The 16,570-nt window shown below is 42.5% G+C and overlaps 1 protein-coding gene across 5 annotated transcripts in view; it reads right to left on the bottom strand.

Annotated features, from left to right (window-relative positions):
* cers3a (ceramide synthase 3a) overlaps positions 1-16,570 on the bottom strand; it is an 82,338-nt gene that overhangs the window by 49,321 nt on the left and 16,447 nt on the right. For all 5 annotated transcript variants that reach the window (XM_048562890.2, XM_048562886.1, XM_048562887.1 and 2 more), the window contains exons 3-4: positions 11,676-11,793; positions 9,042-9,160 (exon numbers count right to left, since the gene is read on the bottom strand). In XM_048562890.2, the coding sequence (XP_048418847.1) occupies positions 9,042-9,160; positions 11,676-11,793 (237 nt within the window). The remainder of the gene's footprint in view (positions 1-9,041; positions 9,161-11,675; positions 11,794-16,570) is intronic.

Raw genomic sequence — 16,570 nt, 5'->3', positions numbered from 1 at the left:
GGGCTTAATAACATCCTTCTGTACTGTAACTTTCCATGATTCTATCATGGCATCACCCCTTTGCCCACTTCCATGTGGCAAGCTCCCCATCCCCTGCATCCAAACATGACAAATTCAACAAGATCTTCAAATCAGTTTCGTGTCTGTTGATTTACTGTATCCTGCTGTGACAATTCTCCCAATGCAGGCAGTGTTAAGCCTTTAGAGTCCAACATAGACACCGGGGCTCTCTGCTGCACCTTCAAGACAGGGAGATGGACTCAGCACTTTTACTCCAGTATCAAGATGGTTGTTGTGTGGTCTAAAGACAGGGCTGAGTGCTGGCTCTAACATCACTAGCAGTTAAAATCTGTGGATCCTCACTTTGTAGGCTCATGGACACGGGCAGATTACAAAAATATAAAATATTTTTGGAAGTCAGAAATAAATCAGTGCGCATTTAATTGTTCAAACTAATAGACAATCAGTTCTACAAGACAGCTCCATACCAACCCTCCTAATTCAAACTCAACGAATTATCCATTCAATTTTCAAACACTGGGAATTTAATATCTTTTCTGAGCAGATGGTGTGTGTTAGATTAATGCATACTCTGCCACACTGAAGAGGAAATTCATAAATTCACAGTCAAATCAAATGCCCCTATTTGTCTTGATCTTGCTTTAAATAACAATACTGAGCAGCTTCAATTGCCGACATATGGTCACAGATTGTGCAGGATTGTCTTAAATTTTCTTTTGCATATTAACATTGACCGACAGCCTCCTTATGATATAGATTGTGCTATCCAAGTCATTAATATGTCTTCAGAGAAAAGACTTCCTCCTTCTCAACTATACCACTGAAAAAGAACAAAAGAGCAAAGAAAATTACAGCACAGGCACAGGCCCAGGCCCTTCGGCCCTCCAAGCCTGCGCCGATCGAGATCCTCTGTCTAACCTGTCATTATTTTCAAAGGGTCTGTGTCCATTTGCTCCCCGCCCATCCATGTACCTGTCCAGATATATCTTAAAAAGACGCTAACGTGTCTGCATCTACCCGCTGGCAACGCGTTCCAGGCACCCACCACCCTCTGCGTAAAGAAATTTCCACGCATATCTCCCTTAAATTTTCCTCCTCTCACTTTGAACTCATGACCGCTAGTAAATGAGTTCTCCACCTCTGGGGAAAAAGCTTCTTGCTATCCACCTGGTCTATACCCCTCATGATTTTGTAGTCCTCAATTAGGTGCCCCCTCAATGAAAATAATCCCAATCTACACAACCTGTCTTCATAGCTAGTGCCCTCCATACCAGGCAACATCCTGGTGAACCTCCTCTGCACCCTCTCCAAAGTGTCCACATCCTTTGGGTAATGTGGCGACCAGAAGTGTATGCAGTACTCCAAATGTGGCCAAACCAAAGTCCTATACAACTGTAACATGACCTGCCAACTCTTGTACTCAATACCCCGTCTGATGAAGGAAAGCATGCCGTATGCCTTCTTGACCACCCTATTGACCTGCGTTGCCACCTTCAGGGAACAAAGGACCTCAACACCCAGATCTCTCTGTACATCAATTTTCCCTAGGACTTTTCCATTTACTGCATAGTTTGCCCTTGAATTAGATCTTCCATGTCCTACGATTTGTTAATTCACCAACTGAATCCATCAGGAAAGTAACAGCAATCCTTGCATTGGGAGAAGTTAAATGTCTTTTTTTTTCCTTGTTTTCTATATCCAGAAATGCTCTTAAACACAATGTTTGTTCTTTCCATCACCAAATCACCAGTAATATATTTCGTTTTCATCTAATAACCACAACCAGTAAACTGCCATGTTTTATATTTGATTAATTTATGTGAAGAACTCATTAAATGGCATGCGGACCATCAATGGAGAGGGAGATGTTGGGGGGGGGGGGGGGGGCGGGGGGGAGGGGGGGGAACGGTTCTAAATCAAAATTTGGAAGGGGCTAGTGGAAGTGTTGTTTTCTATAGGAGTAGATCACCTGTTCACACCTGCACAGTCATCTTTATTTTCAAGCAATTGTTGCAGATTAAGTGGAACATGCAATAAAATCTGCTGTCAATTTACTTTTGCATTTAGTGTTCCTGCCCAAGACCAGTCAACCCTAGGCAGCTTGGGATGGGCTGGCACATTGTGAGTAGACTCAGGGGCAAGTGCCATTTTTGCAGTTAGCCTGGGATCAACTCCACTTGTAAGCCGCAGTTGTAATATCAACATTTATGTATATAGCACTTCGAAAATGAACCAATCCAAGGTGCTTCACAGGAGCATTACAACATGCGAGAGGTAGGGGAAGAAATTGTAGAATCTCTTGCCAAGATTTTTGCTTCACCTTTAGCCACTGGTGTAGTTCCAGAAGACTGGAAGATAGTTAACGTTATTCCATTCTTTAGAAAGGTAGCAAAGACAAGCCAGGGATTTACAGGCTGGTGAGCCTGACATCAGTGGTAGGCAAGTTATTGGACAGGATACTGAGGGACAAGATCAACCAACATTTGGATAGTTAAGGTCTGATTAGTGATAGTCAGCATGGATTTGTGCACAGCAAGTCATGTCTGACAAATCTTTCAGAGTTTTTCCAAAGAGATAACCAAGAGGACAGATATGGCAGTGGATGTTGTCTATAATCGACTTTAGTAAGGCCTTTGACAAGATCCTGCACAGCAGGCTGGTCATGAAGGTTAGATCACATGGGATCCAGGGAAAGCTAGCTAATGGGATTCAAAATTGGCTCGATGGTAAGAAGTGGAGGATAATGGCTGAAAGTTGTTTCTCAGACTGGAGGCGGGTGACTAGTGATGTGCCACAGGGGTCAGTATTAGGACCTTTGTTATTTGTTGCTTACATAAATTATCTGGATGTGAATGTACAAGGCATGATTAGTCAGTCTGTGGGTGATACAAAATTAGGGAGGTATCATTGATAATGAAGGTGGTTATCAAAAATTACAGAGGGCTCTTGATTAGGTGGGGAAGTGGGCTGAGGATTGCAAATGCAATTCAATGCAAATAAAAGTGTGAAGTGTTGCATTTTGCAAAGTCAAACCAACGTAGGACTTACATGGTCAAATGAGGGGTCCTGGAGTGTTGTAGAACAGAGGGGCCTAGGAATACAAGTACATAATTTGTTCAAAGCAGCGTCACAGATGGATAGGTTGGTGAAGAAGGTATTTCATATGCTGGCCTTCGTTGATCAAGGCATTGAGAATATGAGATAACAAGGTGTAGAGCTGGATAAACACAGCAGGACAAGCAGCATCAGAGGAGCAGGAAAGCTGACATTTTGGCCTGGACCCTTCTTCAGAAATGGGGCAAGGGAAGAGGATTCTGAAATAGAGAGAGAGAAGAAGGCAGATGGAAGATGGATAAAGGAGCAGATAGGTGGAGAAGAGGCAGACAGGTCAAGGTGGCAGGGATGGAGCCAGTATAGGTGAGTGTAGGTGGGAGAGTTAGGGTGGGGACTGGTCAGTCCAGGGAAGACAGACAGGTCAAGGAGGCGGGGATGAGGTTGCTAGGTAGGAGGTGGGGGTGGGGTTTGAGGTGGAAAGAGTGGATAGGTGGGAGAAAGGACAGACAGGTCAGGGAGGCAGGCCAAGCTGGGCTGGTTTTGGGATGCGGTAGGGGGAGGGGAGATTTTGAAGCTTGTGAAGGCCACATTGAGACCATTGTCAGTATAGGCCAGTTTCAGCCAAAGGGTCCGTGTCCGTAATGTTTTACTGTGTAAAACAAAATAATGACACTGAGCCACATTATGGGTCAGATGATCAAAATTTTAGTGACTGGCATATTTTAAGGAGTGCTTTGAAAAGAGGATGAAAGTGAGGTGGAGAGGTATAGGGGCAGAAGTCTGAAACATGGGTCCTAACCAACTGAAGATACTGCCACCAATAGACGAGTGATTAAAAATCAGGGATGCACAAAAGACCAAAATTAGAGGAACACAGATATCTAGGAGAGAGTGGCAGGATTTGAAAGAATTGGGCCAAGGCCAAACTGGATTTGAAAATGAGGATTTTATAATCAAGACATTGATTGAACCAGAGTCAGTGTAAGTCAGCAAGTACAGTCTAATAGGTGAGTGGCTAGCAGTGTTTGGTATGAAACGAAGTATGCAGATAGCAGAACGTACAAGATCAGCCAGGAAGCCATTGGAATAGTATCAGGGATAATGGGAACTGCAGATGCTGGAGATTCCAAGATAATAAAATGTGAGGCTGGATGAACACAGCAGGCCAAGCAGCATCTCAGGAGCACAAAAGCTGACGTTTCGGGCCTAGACCCTTCATCAGAGAGAGGTCTCTCTGATGAAGGGTCTAGGCCCGAAACGTCAGCTTTTTGTGCTCCTGAGATGCTGCTTGGCCTGCTGTGTTCATCCAGCCTCACATTTTATTAGCCATTGGAATAGTTGGGTCTGGTGGTATGAAGACAGGAATGAGGTTTCAGCAGCAGATGAGCTGACACACAGTACTGTCAGATGACGTTAAGGGGACAGAAACAGGCAGTTTTAGTGACGGCGCAGAAGTGAGGTTGTACGTTCATCGCAGGGTCAAATGTGGCAGCAAGGTTGCAAACAGAGTGTTTTCATCTCGGACTGGTGTCATAGAGATGGGTGGAGGGGTTAGCTCAGCAACAGAGTTTGATGCAGGGACCAGAAGTGATGGTTTCAGTCTTTCCAATGTTTCATTGGAGGAAATTTCTGCTCATCCACTACTAAATATCAGAATAGCATCTGATAATTTAGCAACAGTCCAGGAATTGAGGGGTGATGGGCAGGGGGGGGGGGGGGGGGGGGGTGTCAAGCTAGGTGCCATCAGAAAACTTACAATTTCAGATGATGTCACTGAGGAGCATGGTGTAGATGAGAATTAGGGAGCAAGATTTGACATTTGGGGGATATCAGAGGTAACAGTGCGGGACCAGGAGGAGAAGCCTTAATTGGTGATTATCCATCAGTCCCAGACGGACAACAATGGAAACACATGACAGTAGTCTGGCCTAGCTCGAAAGCAGTGTCGAGGGGTTGGAGGACAATGGTGCGGTCAACAGCATCAAAAGCTTCAGGCAGGCTAAGGAAAGTTTACCTTTGTCATTGTAACTTTAATAGGGATGGTTTCAGGATTGAAGGTGGGGGGATGAAAGCTGATTCTAGGAGATTCAAATATGGGGTTATGGGAAAGAGAAGAATGGACCTGGGGGGCAACAAGGCTCTGGTGAGGAAAGGGAGGTTAAAAGATGGGATGGCAATTTAAGAGGATTTTTTTGAGGAGAGGGAGAACTGATGACAGATTTGAGAGAAGGGAATGACAGCTGAAGAAAGAAACCCACGTGGGGAGCAGGAGGCACTGTGTTATGAAGGATTCAGTTAGTTGAAGGGGTGTCTTTCAATCTCTGTTGACCTGAAGCATTAATTCTATCTCTTTCTGCAAAACTGTCAGACCTAATGACTGGTTCCAGTATTTTCTGTTTTTTTGTTTCAACTTTCAGTCTTTTGGTTTATGCAGAGGTGTTCGGTCCAATAATTCAGAACTTTAGAGGTGAGGTGGGAATTTCTGCCCTTGATTTCTTGGCCACATTTGACCAACTGTGGCATCAAGGAGTCCTGGCAAGATTGGAAAGCGGGGGAAACACTCTGCTGATTGGAGTTATAGCTGGCACATAGGAAGACAGTTACAATTATTGGGGATCAGTCATCTCAGCCATAGACACCTCCATCGAAGCTCCTCAGTGTAGTGCCCTAGGCTCTAGTGCCCTCAGGGCTGACTTCTTTCCTTCAGAAGTAAGTAAGTGCAGATGTTCACTGATGATTGCACACAAGGTCAGCACTATTCAGGATTCCCTGGATACTAAAGCAGTCCATGGCCAAATGCAACAAGATCTGGACAATATCCAGGCTTAGGCTGACAAGTGACAAGTAAGCTTTGTGCCACATAAATGCCAGGTAATGACCATCACCCGTAAGAGAGCATCTAACCATTGCTCCTTGACATTCATAACCATCACTAATTCCACCACTACCAACATCCCGAGGTGTCCATTGACCAGAAACTGAACTGGATCAGCTATATAAATACTCAAGTAACAAGAACAGGTCAAAAGCTAGGGATCCTGCAGCAAGTAAATCACATCTGGCTCATCAAAGCTTGTCCACTACCTACAAGGTTCAAGTCAGGAGGGTGATGGAATACTCCCAACTTGCCTGGATGACTGCAGCCCCAACAACACTCCAGCTTGAGACCATCCAGGTTAAAGCAACCCACTTGACTGGCACCATGTCCACAAATATCCACGCCCTCCACCACTGACACTGACATTCAGTTGCAGCAGCATTGCAGTAACTCACCAAGACTCGGTATACAGCCCTTTCCAAACCCACGACCACTGCTACCTAGAAGGCCAAAGGTAGCAGGTACACGGGAACACCACCACCTGCAAGTTCCCCTCCAAACTATCCACCATCCTGGACTTCAAAACACATTGCTGTTTCTCAGTAATGCGGAGTCAAAATCCTGGAACTCCCATCCAAACAGCATCATGGATGTTCCTATGCTGCAATAGCTACAGCAGTTTGTGGAGGCAGCTCATCGCCACATTCTCGAGAATAATAAATACTGGCTAAGCCAGCAATGTTCACATCCTACAATGGGATTAAACAAAAATTCTACATTATTTAAACAGATGCATTACTGATACATCTTGCTGCTGGAAGTCAATCTAACTCTTGGGACAGTCAGTTGTATAATTTGTTTTAGAGATTAACTGAAATGCTGCAATACAGTTTTATTTTAAATGTCATAAAGAACTATTCCTTTTTGAACAATACAGGAATCTCCTTATGGAAGAATATTCTCAGCCATCAGCGGAGAAGAGTCACAGCTTGTTTCTGTCACCAGGCAGTGATTTTCTGTGGATATGTTGAGGAAGTACAGAGATTTCACTAGAGCTGATCAACATGGCCAAGGACACTACTGCTCTTGGAAATGAAGCCCAGTCCAATTGCGAGGGGAGAGGGGGATTTTTAAAAAAAAGCAAAGCCTTTTGATGACGCGATGATGTCCCAGTGCACTTCCCCAACATGGAGGCTTTCTGAACAGTAGTTACTGTTGTACCTCAGAAAATGCACAGCAGGATCCCACAAACAGCAACACAACATTAGAAGGTAAACCACTGTTTGGAACATCCTTGTGAGAGACAGTCAATAGTTCAGTGATCAACAAAGGAAAGAGAAAATGATGCAGCAAAACTAGAGGAAACAATTGACCAGTTACATCACAATCCTTGTCCAGAGGTTTGACAAAACATAGGAGGTTGAGCACTATTCGAGGCCATCAATCACATACCGGGGTAGCATCACATCTCTAGTTAAAAAAAAAAGTGAAAACAGTGGAAATCATCTGAAGTGGCTATGATCAGTTAAATAAAAAGGGCTGCAGGCATGGCCAGGTTAGTGGCTGCTTTACATTCAGAGAGGTAACAGGGCCAGCTTATTCATTTCTCCTCTAGGCTATGAGAATTACCCAGCAATATATTTTACGTTCGAGTGCTATTCTGGAATCCAACTCAAAATCTCAGCTGACTCTTCCAGTAGAGAGGGTCTGCAGCACTGTTGGATGTGGTGACTTTCAGAGAAGGTATTAAAGCAAGCCATGGCCTGTGCTGAGAAGAATGTTATTCCCTCAACTAACATCACTAAAGCACAGATTCTTGTCATTTATCCCATTGCTGTTTGTGGGAGATTGCTGTGCATAAATAGGCTGCTACATTTCCCAAGCGACAACAGTCATTGTTTCAAAAGTCCTTCAGTGGCTTTGTAGTGCTTTAGGATGTGAACGTTATTATAAAGTGCGACCCTCTTTTTAAACCAAACTGTTTATTTGCTCTTATTCTTTGCCTGTCATGTCCTAATTCTGCTCAGTCACAGCTGTGTCGCTTTCTAAGGTGCTATAACATAATTGTCACGTATCAGCAGAATACAATCTATAACACATCAGGCCTCTGGGCTCCACTCACTCAACCCACATTGCAGTGTTTCCTTTCCAAACCTAGCATCATAACAGCTTTTATGCAAGGACCACTTCATTCAGCAAACACAAATTTCTGAGCTGTAGAAGTCAACAAGGCTATTTCACACCTAGGCCATTTAAGTCAATAAAGCATTATTTTTCAGCCAGTTGGGTAGGATTCATAGGCAAGGAATGTTTCCAAAAGTTCAGAAATCCCTCCCACCCCAAAGCAAATATCAGGGCAATAAATGTTCAGAGAGAAGAGGGGGAGGGCAAAGATGTAAGGAGCAAAAATAACTAATTGAGCGAAATGTGCTGGGTCAGGCCTAGCTATGATAAGCACTGTGGTTGTACCCATCTACACAGCTGCAGCACTTCAAGCTCCCAAAACCTTCTGCAGGGCTATTAGGGGCAGACAGTAAATGTTTGCCCAGTCAGTGAGACCCACGTCACTGTTAACAAACAAATTCAAAGATAAATGTACACACAGTTGCCCTTTTTAGCAACATGGAACTGGAGATTGGCCACTCAGTATTGGATCCTGCAAAGCTGCAGTTATCCCCAGTGTGAGCTTTTTGCTCACTTATATTAAAGTCTTGTTTTTTTTTGTTTCAAGGAGCGGACATTCCAGCTTTCACAATATACCAGATGGTTTATTTTAATTTGCATTGTATCCCCTAATATACAGTACGCAGGATTTGCAACACAGTTTTGTCTGCCATAATTAATCAAATCCAGAGACTTTGTGAAAACGAATTTTTGTTTGCAATGTGTAACCAGATAGTCACAAGCTTGTTTATACTTTGCAGGAAATCTCCCCTGTTTACGTTTGTAACACTCACTGTCACCTTCTCCAGGTGAATTCAAGATGGCTAAAAAATTGCTGGCCTGGCCAATCAAAAGAATAAATCGATGAAGCAACAATTAGCAATTTGAATCCCCAAACCAAATAGATTCTGAATCAAAGCTGCCCCCTGAAAGAGAAACAGCTATCTGAAATTGATAACAACTGGAAATATCATTGGAAACTTACCAAGCTTCTCGAAACTTTTTCATCAAACTTGGTCTATCTTGATTGCGCCGCCTTCTAAACCATCTCTCGACCATCCGTACTGTCCAACTGCATTTCTTTGACAAACCTTCTATCTGTAACTGCAAATTTAACAGAAAAATCACGAATAACTGTTCAGTTCCATATATATTCCCCCAACTCTACAAGGGGCTCCTCGAGGTTCTCTCAGGGACTACATTTAATTTTCAGGGACGCCTTTTTAGAGCTCCCTACTTAACATGTTTATTGAGGGATGCAGCCACTTTGTAACATTTATTGTTGCTTTTTTAGGGCTTTCCTTGTCAGAGAGAAAAGGCAACATAGGGGGTCCTCAAATTGCAGGCATTCCACTTACAACGCTCATATTTATGAATGCGATCCCATTCAGGAGCGTATAAACATTGATTTTAAAAGATCCAAAATGGGAAAGTCTCTTCATACTTACAAATGACTGTTTTATATTGTACTGCATGGTGTTCCAGCTTGTATAGAAATTGATTTGCAAATGGACTCCAGAACAGAACCCATTCACAACCCAAAAAAATCATGTCTATCTAACTCTGGCCTTCTGAGTATTACCAGTTTAAGTGCTGCATCATTGGCAGGCATGCCTTCAGTGTTCCAGACCCTGGATCTCTCTACATTTCTACCTCACTCTCCTCCTACAAGACATTGACTTAAACTTGCTGCTTTGTTATCCATTTAACTTTTGAAGCCTTCAACTCCTTTCGCTCCTCATGCTCAAATCTGTTTCTTTAACACTAAAATTCACTGCAAGCTACTTGTGTAGATCAGGAGGCTTAGATAAATTTCTGGGGCATTCCACTCAGTAACTTTTTCATCCCCATTACTAGATTGTGAGATAGTTCTTTCATGGTTCAGCCATGTTCCTTATCAGATCTACAATTACAAAGCTTGATCTGAGGATAACATCCTGCAACACAATTGGAATATAATAAAACAAAACCAAAAGAAAAAAAAACAGGCTATGTGGTGTAATGTTTCAGTCCTGTGCACCTTCTCCCCGGTTAGAAATGCACCAGCAAATGGCTGGGAATTCTTTTACTTACTTTGGCTCCAATCACTGCCAAGACCGATGATGCTCACCATACTTATTGGAAGTGAAACTTTTGATGGGTTATAAAGCTGTTGTTGAAATATATTATTAACATTATGGTGCTTGGGTCCCTTTGCAAAACTATCATAATCTCACAATCAACTCTCACTCTTGTGACATGAGATGGGATTGCGTGGAAAGTTTAAACAGAGGTGAGGGATCACTGCAGAACTTAGGCAATCCTACTTGGTGTTATTCCTAGAGGGATCCATTCAGAGCCAGGGATCAAGAGAGAGACAGACAGACCAGCTGACCGATTGAGAGACAGACAGATGGACGTCACTTGATCTCCCACATTCTTGGGGTTACCATTGATCAGAAACTGAACTGGACTTGTCATATAAATACACTGGCTATAAGAGCAGGTCAGACAGGAGGAACCCTGCAATAATTTGGCAGCTCAGTGGTTAGCACTGCTGCCTCGCAGCGCCAGGGACCCGGGTTCAATTCCACCCTCAGGCGACTGTCTCTGTAGAGTTTGCACATTCTTCCTGTGTCTGTGGTGGTTCCCTCTGGGTACTCCTTTTTCCTCTCAGTCCAAAAGTGTGCAAGCTAGGTGGGCTGGCCGTGCTAAATTGCCCCATAGTGTCCAAGGATGTTTAGGTGGATTCGACATGGAAAATGCAGGGATAGGGGAATGGGTCTAGGTGGGATGCTCTTCAGAGGGGCAGTGTGGGCTTGTTGGGCCAAATGGCCTGTTTCCACACTGCAGGGACCCTATAGCTCTAAGTAGTTCACCTCCTAACTCCTCAAAGCCTGTCTGCCATCCACAAGGCAAAAGTCAGGAATGTGATCAAGTACTTCCCACTTGTCTGGATGACTGCAACTCTAACAATGCTCAAGCATTATTGTACCATTCACAACAAAGCAGCCCACTTGACTGTTTGCAGATGAGATGCTAATTTCTCCCTCTATTACTGACATTCAATTGCATACCATCTACAAGATGCAATGCAGATATTCACCAAGGCTCCTTGGATAGCACATTTGAGATTATTATCTAGAACAAGGGCAACAGATACAGAGAAGACTAATGTGCAAGCTTCCCCACTACCACTCATCAGCATAAATACCATCTTTTTCCAGATGCTCAGTTCTAAAGGAGGGTCACTGGACTTGAAACATTCTGTCTGCTTTCTCTCCACAAATGCTACCAGACCTGTTGAGTTTCTCTAGCAATTTTTTTTTGTTCTCGCTGGAGCTGGAACCCCTCAAAAATATAAACCTCTTACACTGCATGTTCCTTACTGTGTTCAACCAGACAGCCAATCTACAAAGTCATCACAGTCTCACATTTCACATTCATAGCCCGGACCTAGAAACTTTCAATCCTCCCGAAGCCTCTGAACCATACAGCAGTTAGGATCAGAAATAATAAATACTAATCATGATCTTGTCTTTGTTTAATGCTTCCAAGTGTATTCAAAATAACAGCAGTTTGATTAACTTTTTACATAAAATTAATTTACAGCAATTTTCAAATTCAAGTACAAACTTACCCTTGTTGGATGTTTGGATGTGGAAACAAAAAAATTTTCTAAAACCACATTATATGTGACCTTCAATCTTATTTGGTCCTTAACCCCTAGCATTTTGGCAAGAGGTGTAGCAATCAACCTGTAAAAGTAAATGCATTATCGTAAAACCTGGAGCTACAAACAATTTTTTTTTTCCTAATTGTACCAGCTCTTTGTCAAATCTCATCAATTAATTCCACCTGCCTGCTCTGTCCCAGAGCGATGCAATATTTTATATTTCACAGGTTTATCCAATTTTATTTAAAAGTCATAAACCAATCTATTGCCATTCCCCGTTCAGGCATTACAACGTCAATCATGGCAACTTGCACAACAGAAACATCTTCCCAGTCTTCCACCTTGATCCTTTCCAAAGTAACTTAAAACCTTTTCTAATTTCTATACAGTAGAAAAAGTAGAATCAGTACTTTTGGTTTACTTAGTTAAAACCCTTTATGATTTTGAACACTCCTTATTAAATTTCCCCATAATCCTCTCAGAACAATCCTTGTTATTTCTAGTCTCTTCAAGGGACTACAGTTCGTCATTCCTGTATTTCAGCGTCTCTGGACCGCTTTAATGTCTTGGCATCCTTCTCAAAATATCATCGCCAGAATAAGATAGACTCCACTGAAGGTGTAACCAGCAATTTGCAAATGCAGTATGTTAAAAGGTTTTTAGCTTGCACTCTTAAGGAAAATTCACAAAATACCAATGCCAGGGGAAAACAACAATTATTCAATGAGCGAGCTAATTGGTTGGCAAGTGAACTTTCATTGGTAGAGGTATTATGATGGAGAATGAGCCAGTTAATGATGATTGCCAGTTAACCTCTAGGCTTTGCTTAAAATTTAAGCCAGTCAACTTGACTGGCGTAACCAAGAAATGGATCAATGAATGGCTGTCACCTGTGATAAATAAATAATACAATACATGTATAAAGGCTGGTTTTCCACTTAAATTAATATTATCAATTATCCAAATGAGTGCAAGACAAACAGAGTCCACAAAAGGTATATTTTTAGCAATGCATTAAGTCTCATGTTGCCAAACAACTACAATTAATGTAAAAGGTTGACCAGAATCTTTATGTCCAAAGATTCCATTTTTAAAGCATTAACTTGCCTTTCCACATTCAAAGACCTGAGTGCACACATCCAGCCTCCAAGTTTCTGTTTCTGCACCCACTTTCACATTTCCCAATCCTCAAACTTACCTACAAAGTGCATCACTTCCTAACTCGGTGTGTAAAATAAGACTACAATGGGTGTGATTCTAGGATTGTTCTTTCACATTCAAGACTATTCTGGAAATTGGCTCTGTCCAAAATATGTAAATTAACTTAATGGCAGAAAAAGCAAGACTTCTGCTCATTTTTTTTTTAAAATGACTAACAGGATGTGCACTTTGCTAGCTCAGCCAGAATTTATTGCCCAGCCTTAACTAGCCAAGAGGAAGTGGAGGATGAACAGGACTGACTTTCCGAAACATTTGTCAGTAAGAAGAAGCAACATTATCTTTCTTCAAGCTGTTAGTAATGCATTCCCATACAACTGCAGGGCATCACAGAGAGCTCATCAAGAGAATATTTCCTTGACAGCAAGCATGTCTGTTTGGGTGACAGACCTGCTGGCAAGTCCCTGAGCGGTGAAGAAACCAGCGTCCACGCCCTGAAGTCAAATGAAAGCAGGGAGAAAAGGACAAAAAAGGGACTAGCAGAATGTCAAATGACAGACAAGATACAAAATTTATTCCAACATTTACATCAAACAAGCTGAAGCTTTAGTCATAATCAAAGCGAAAAGGACTGAAACCGAGTTTGTTGGAAAGTAGAATACGGATGCTGGAAGTAGGAATTTAGCCCAGAACAAGCTAGGCCCCACACCTCAGGAAGGACATACTAGTCCTGGAGCGTGTCCAGCGGAGATCCACACAGATGATCCCTGGAATGGTAGGTTTAGCGTATGATGAACAGCTAAGGATCCTGGGATTGTACTCATTAGAGTTTAGAAGGTTGAGGGCAGATCTAATAGAAACTTACAAGATAATGTATGGTTTAGAAGGGGGGATGCTAGGAAGTTGTTTCCGTTAGGCGGGGAGACTAGGACCCATGGGCACAGCCTTAAAATTAGAGGGGGTAAATTTAAAACTGAAATGAGACGACATTTCTTCAGCCAGAGTGTGGTGGGCTTGTGGAATTCATTGCCGCAGAGTGCAGTGGAGGCCGGGACGTTAGATGCCTTCAAGGCAGAGATCAACAAATTCTTGGCCTCACAAGGAACCAAGGGCTACGGGGAGAGTGTAGGGAAGTGGAGTTGAAATGCCCATCAGCCATGATTTAAATGACAGAGTGGGCTTGATAGGCCGAATAGCCTTACTTGCACTCTTATTGTCTGAAGTATTCAAAGGGTCAGGCAGTAGTAAGGGGAGCTAATGTTTCAAGTTAATGATGTCCAACAGAACGTGACAATGTTAGTCATTTAAAGACAGATTGTTCCCCACTGTTATCAGACTTTTGAATACATCTTTCATTTTGAGAGATCTAGCTGTTCAGGCAGCATCCAGGAAGAGCATGCAAGCTAACATCTTGAGTCTAGTTGACTCTTCAGAGCTGCAGTGAAGTGTGGAGGAGACAGCATTTATGCAACAGTTGGGGGTTGGTGGTGAATGTAGGGTTTAAGGATGACTTACTCCAGCACTTCTTGTTTTCACTTTTCTAGGACAGTGAGCCCAACTTGAGGCTTGAAAATTGCTGTGACCACTGAGCAAGACCTGCAAGAGCTTGGAATGCCCTGCCTGCCAATGTAGTGAACTCAGCCACATTAGGGGCATTTAAACAGCCCTTGGATAAGCATATGGATGATGATGGAATAGTGTAGGGGAATGGGCTTAGATGAGTTCACAGGTTGGTGCATCAAGGGCCGAAGGGCCTGTTCTGCGCTGTATTGTTCTATGTTCTATTACTGCCACAAAGCTCATGAACCCACTTGAACTCTCACTTTGGGAAGTATTACTCTAGGCATGTCTCCATTTTTTTTCCCCCACTTGTCACATCACCTTCCCCTCTGGCCCTGTAAGACTTATCACAATAGCTAATGGCTCATAAGAGAATTACAATTCTTACAGGGTGTTCCTCTGCCTTGTAAGCAGAGAACGAAGAGACAGTCTCAGAATGAAGAGGCGGCTTTTTAGGACTCAGTTGGGGAGGAACCTCTTCACTCACTCAGAGCGGTAATTCTTTGGAATTGTGCCGATCAAAGGGCTGTGGAATCAAATGATTTGGGAATAATACAGGAGTATGGCTGTTAGGCAGATGACCAGCCAGGATCTAGAATGGTGGAACAAGCTTGATGGGTTGAATGATATTTTCCCCACACATGCTCTTTCATCATACAATTTCTCAAGTATCAAGGACAATCCTTCATACTTGCTGTAAACCAATGCATCTCTTATGTTTCCGGGTTCTGAGAAAGGCATTGGTTTGAAATGTAGAATGTGTTTTCTTCCGTTCCACAGTGGGTACCTGCCAGAGAAATTCCAGCTTTTGCTGTTTTATTTATTAAGGTGAATTTGCTTCACCTTTTCTCGTAATCTAAAGCAAAAAACAGTGGATGCTAGAAAATGAAAACAAAAAACAGAAATTGCTGCAGAAACTCAGCAGGGTCTGACAGTATCTATGAAGACGAAATGGAGAGAGTCACTGGACTTGGAACGTTAATTCTGTATCTCTCTCCAAAGATGCTACCAGACTTACTGAGTTTCTCCAGCAATTTATGTTTTTGTTTCTATTGTTTTTTATGCTTGTCAGAAAAACATTTGATATTGACAGAAAGTGATTTTGGTTCTAGGTGTTACTTGACATTTTCACTGTCTCTCTATACAATACAGCTCAAATTGTATCAGCCTGGTCTCATTGAATGACTAAAGTGGACGGGAAGAATCATCTGAAAGGATTAGTAGCTGGCGTCTGGACAAAAAAAAAACCACATGATTCAATTCGTATCTGAACATCCTGTGGAGGTTGTTCAAATGAAAAATTTTTTAGAAAAGGTGTTGTTAGACTTGAAAGACCGCAGAAAAGATTTACAGGGCTGGAGGGCTTGAGCTGTGAGGGCAGGCTGAATAGGCCAGAGCCTATTTCCCCCGGAGCTTTGAAAGCTGAGGGGTAACCTTTTAAACGTTTATAAAATCATGACAGGCATAGACAGGGTGAACAGTTGAGGTCTTTTTCTGAGGGGAGGGGAGTCCAAAACTAGAGGGTATAGGCTTAAGGTGAGAGGGGAAAGATTTAAAAAGGACCTAAGGCATTTCTTTTTCCACACAGTGGGTGAAGCGTATATGGAATATGCTTCCAGAGGTGGTGCTGGAGGAAATACAATTATAGTATTTAAAAAAGGCATCTGGATGGGTAATGAATAGGAAGGGTTTAGAGGGATATGGGTCAAATGCTGGGAAATGGGACTAGGTCAGATTGGGATGTCTGGTCAACATGGACAGGTTGGGCCAAAAGGTCTGTTTCTGTGTTGTATAACTATGCCTCTAAAACTGGCTCGGTCACTCTTTTTGAAGATATTTATTAACCGGTCTTGGCTGAATCAGGGAATTTGGTTGAGGCTTTTGGCATGAGTTTAAAAATAAAACTTAACAATAAAGAACGGAACATAGTCAGGGTAATCATAAGGTGGCTTAATTTCAATAGGCTTTGCACGTTTTGTGTTCTACTTACATTCTTGCATAAAATGGGAAATGCAAACTCACTGATTAATTGGTCAACTGAAATAATACTTAAGCATCATTTTAACCAAGGAGCATTGCTACATAGCCTGGTCTTTTTGTAATACATTCTCAGACCAACCGTTTACACAGTGTCATGTTAT

The sequence above is a fragment of the Stegostoma tigrinum genome, chromosome 33 (assembly GCF_030684315.1).
Source record: "Stegostoma tigrinum isolate sSteTig4 chromosome 33, sSteTig4.hap1, whole genome shotgun sequence".
In the NCBI taxonomy this organism is placed as follows: domain Eukaryota; kingdom Metazoa; phylum Chordata; class Chondrichthyes; order Orectolobiformes; family Stegostomatidae; genus Stegostoma; species Stegostoma tigrinum.
Note: the sequence above shows the minus strand (reverse complement) of the source record. Positions and strands in the feature narration are given on the sequence as shown.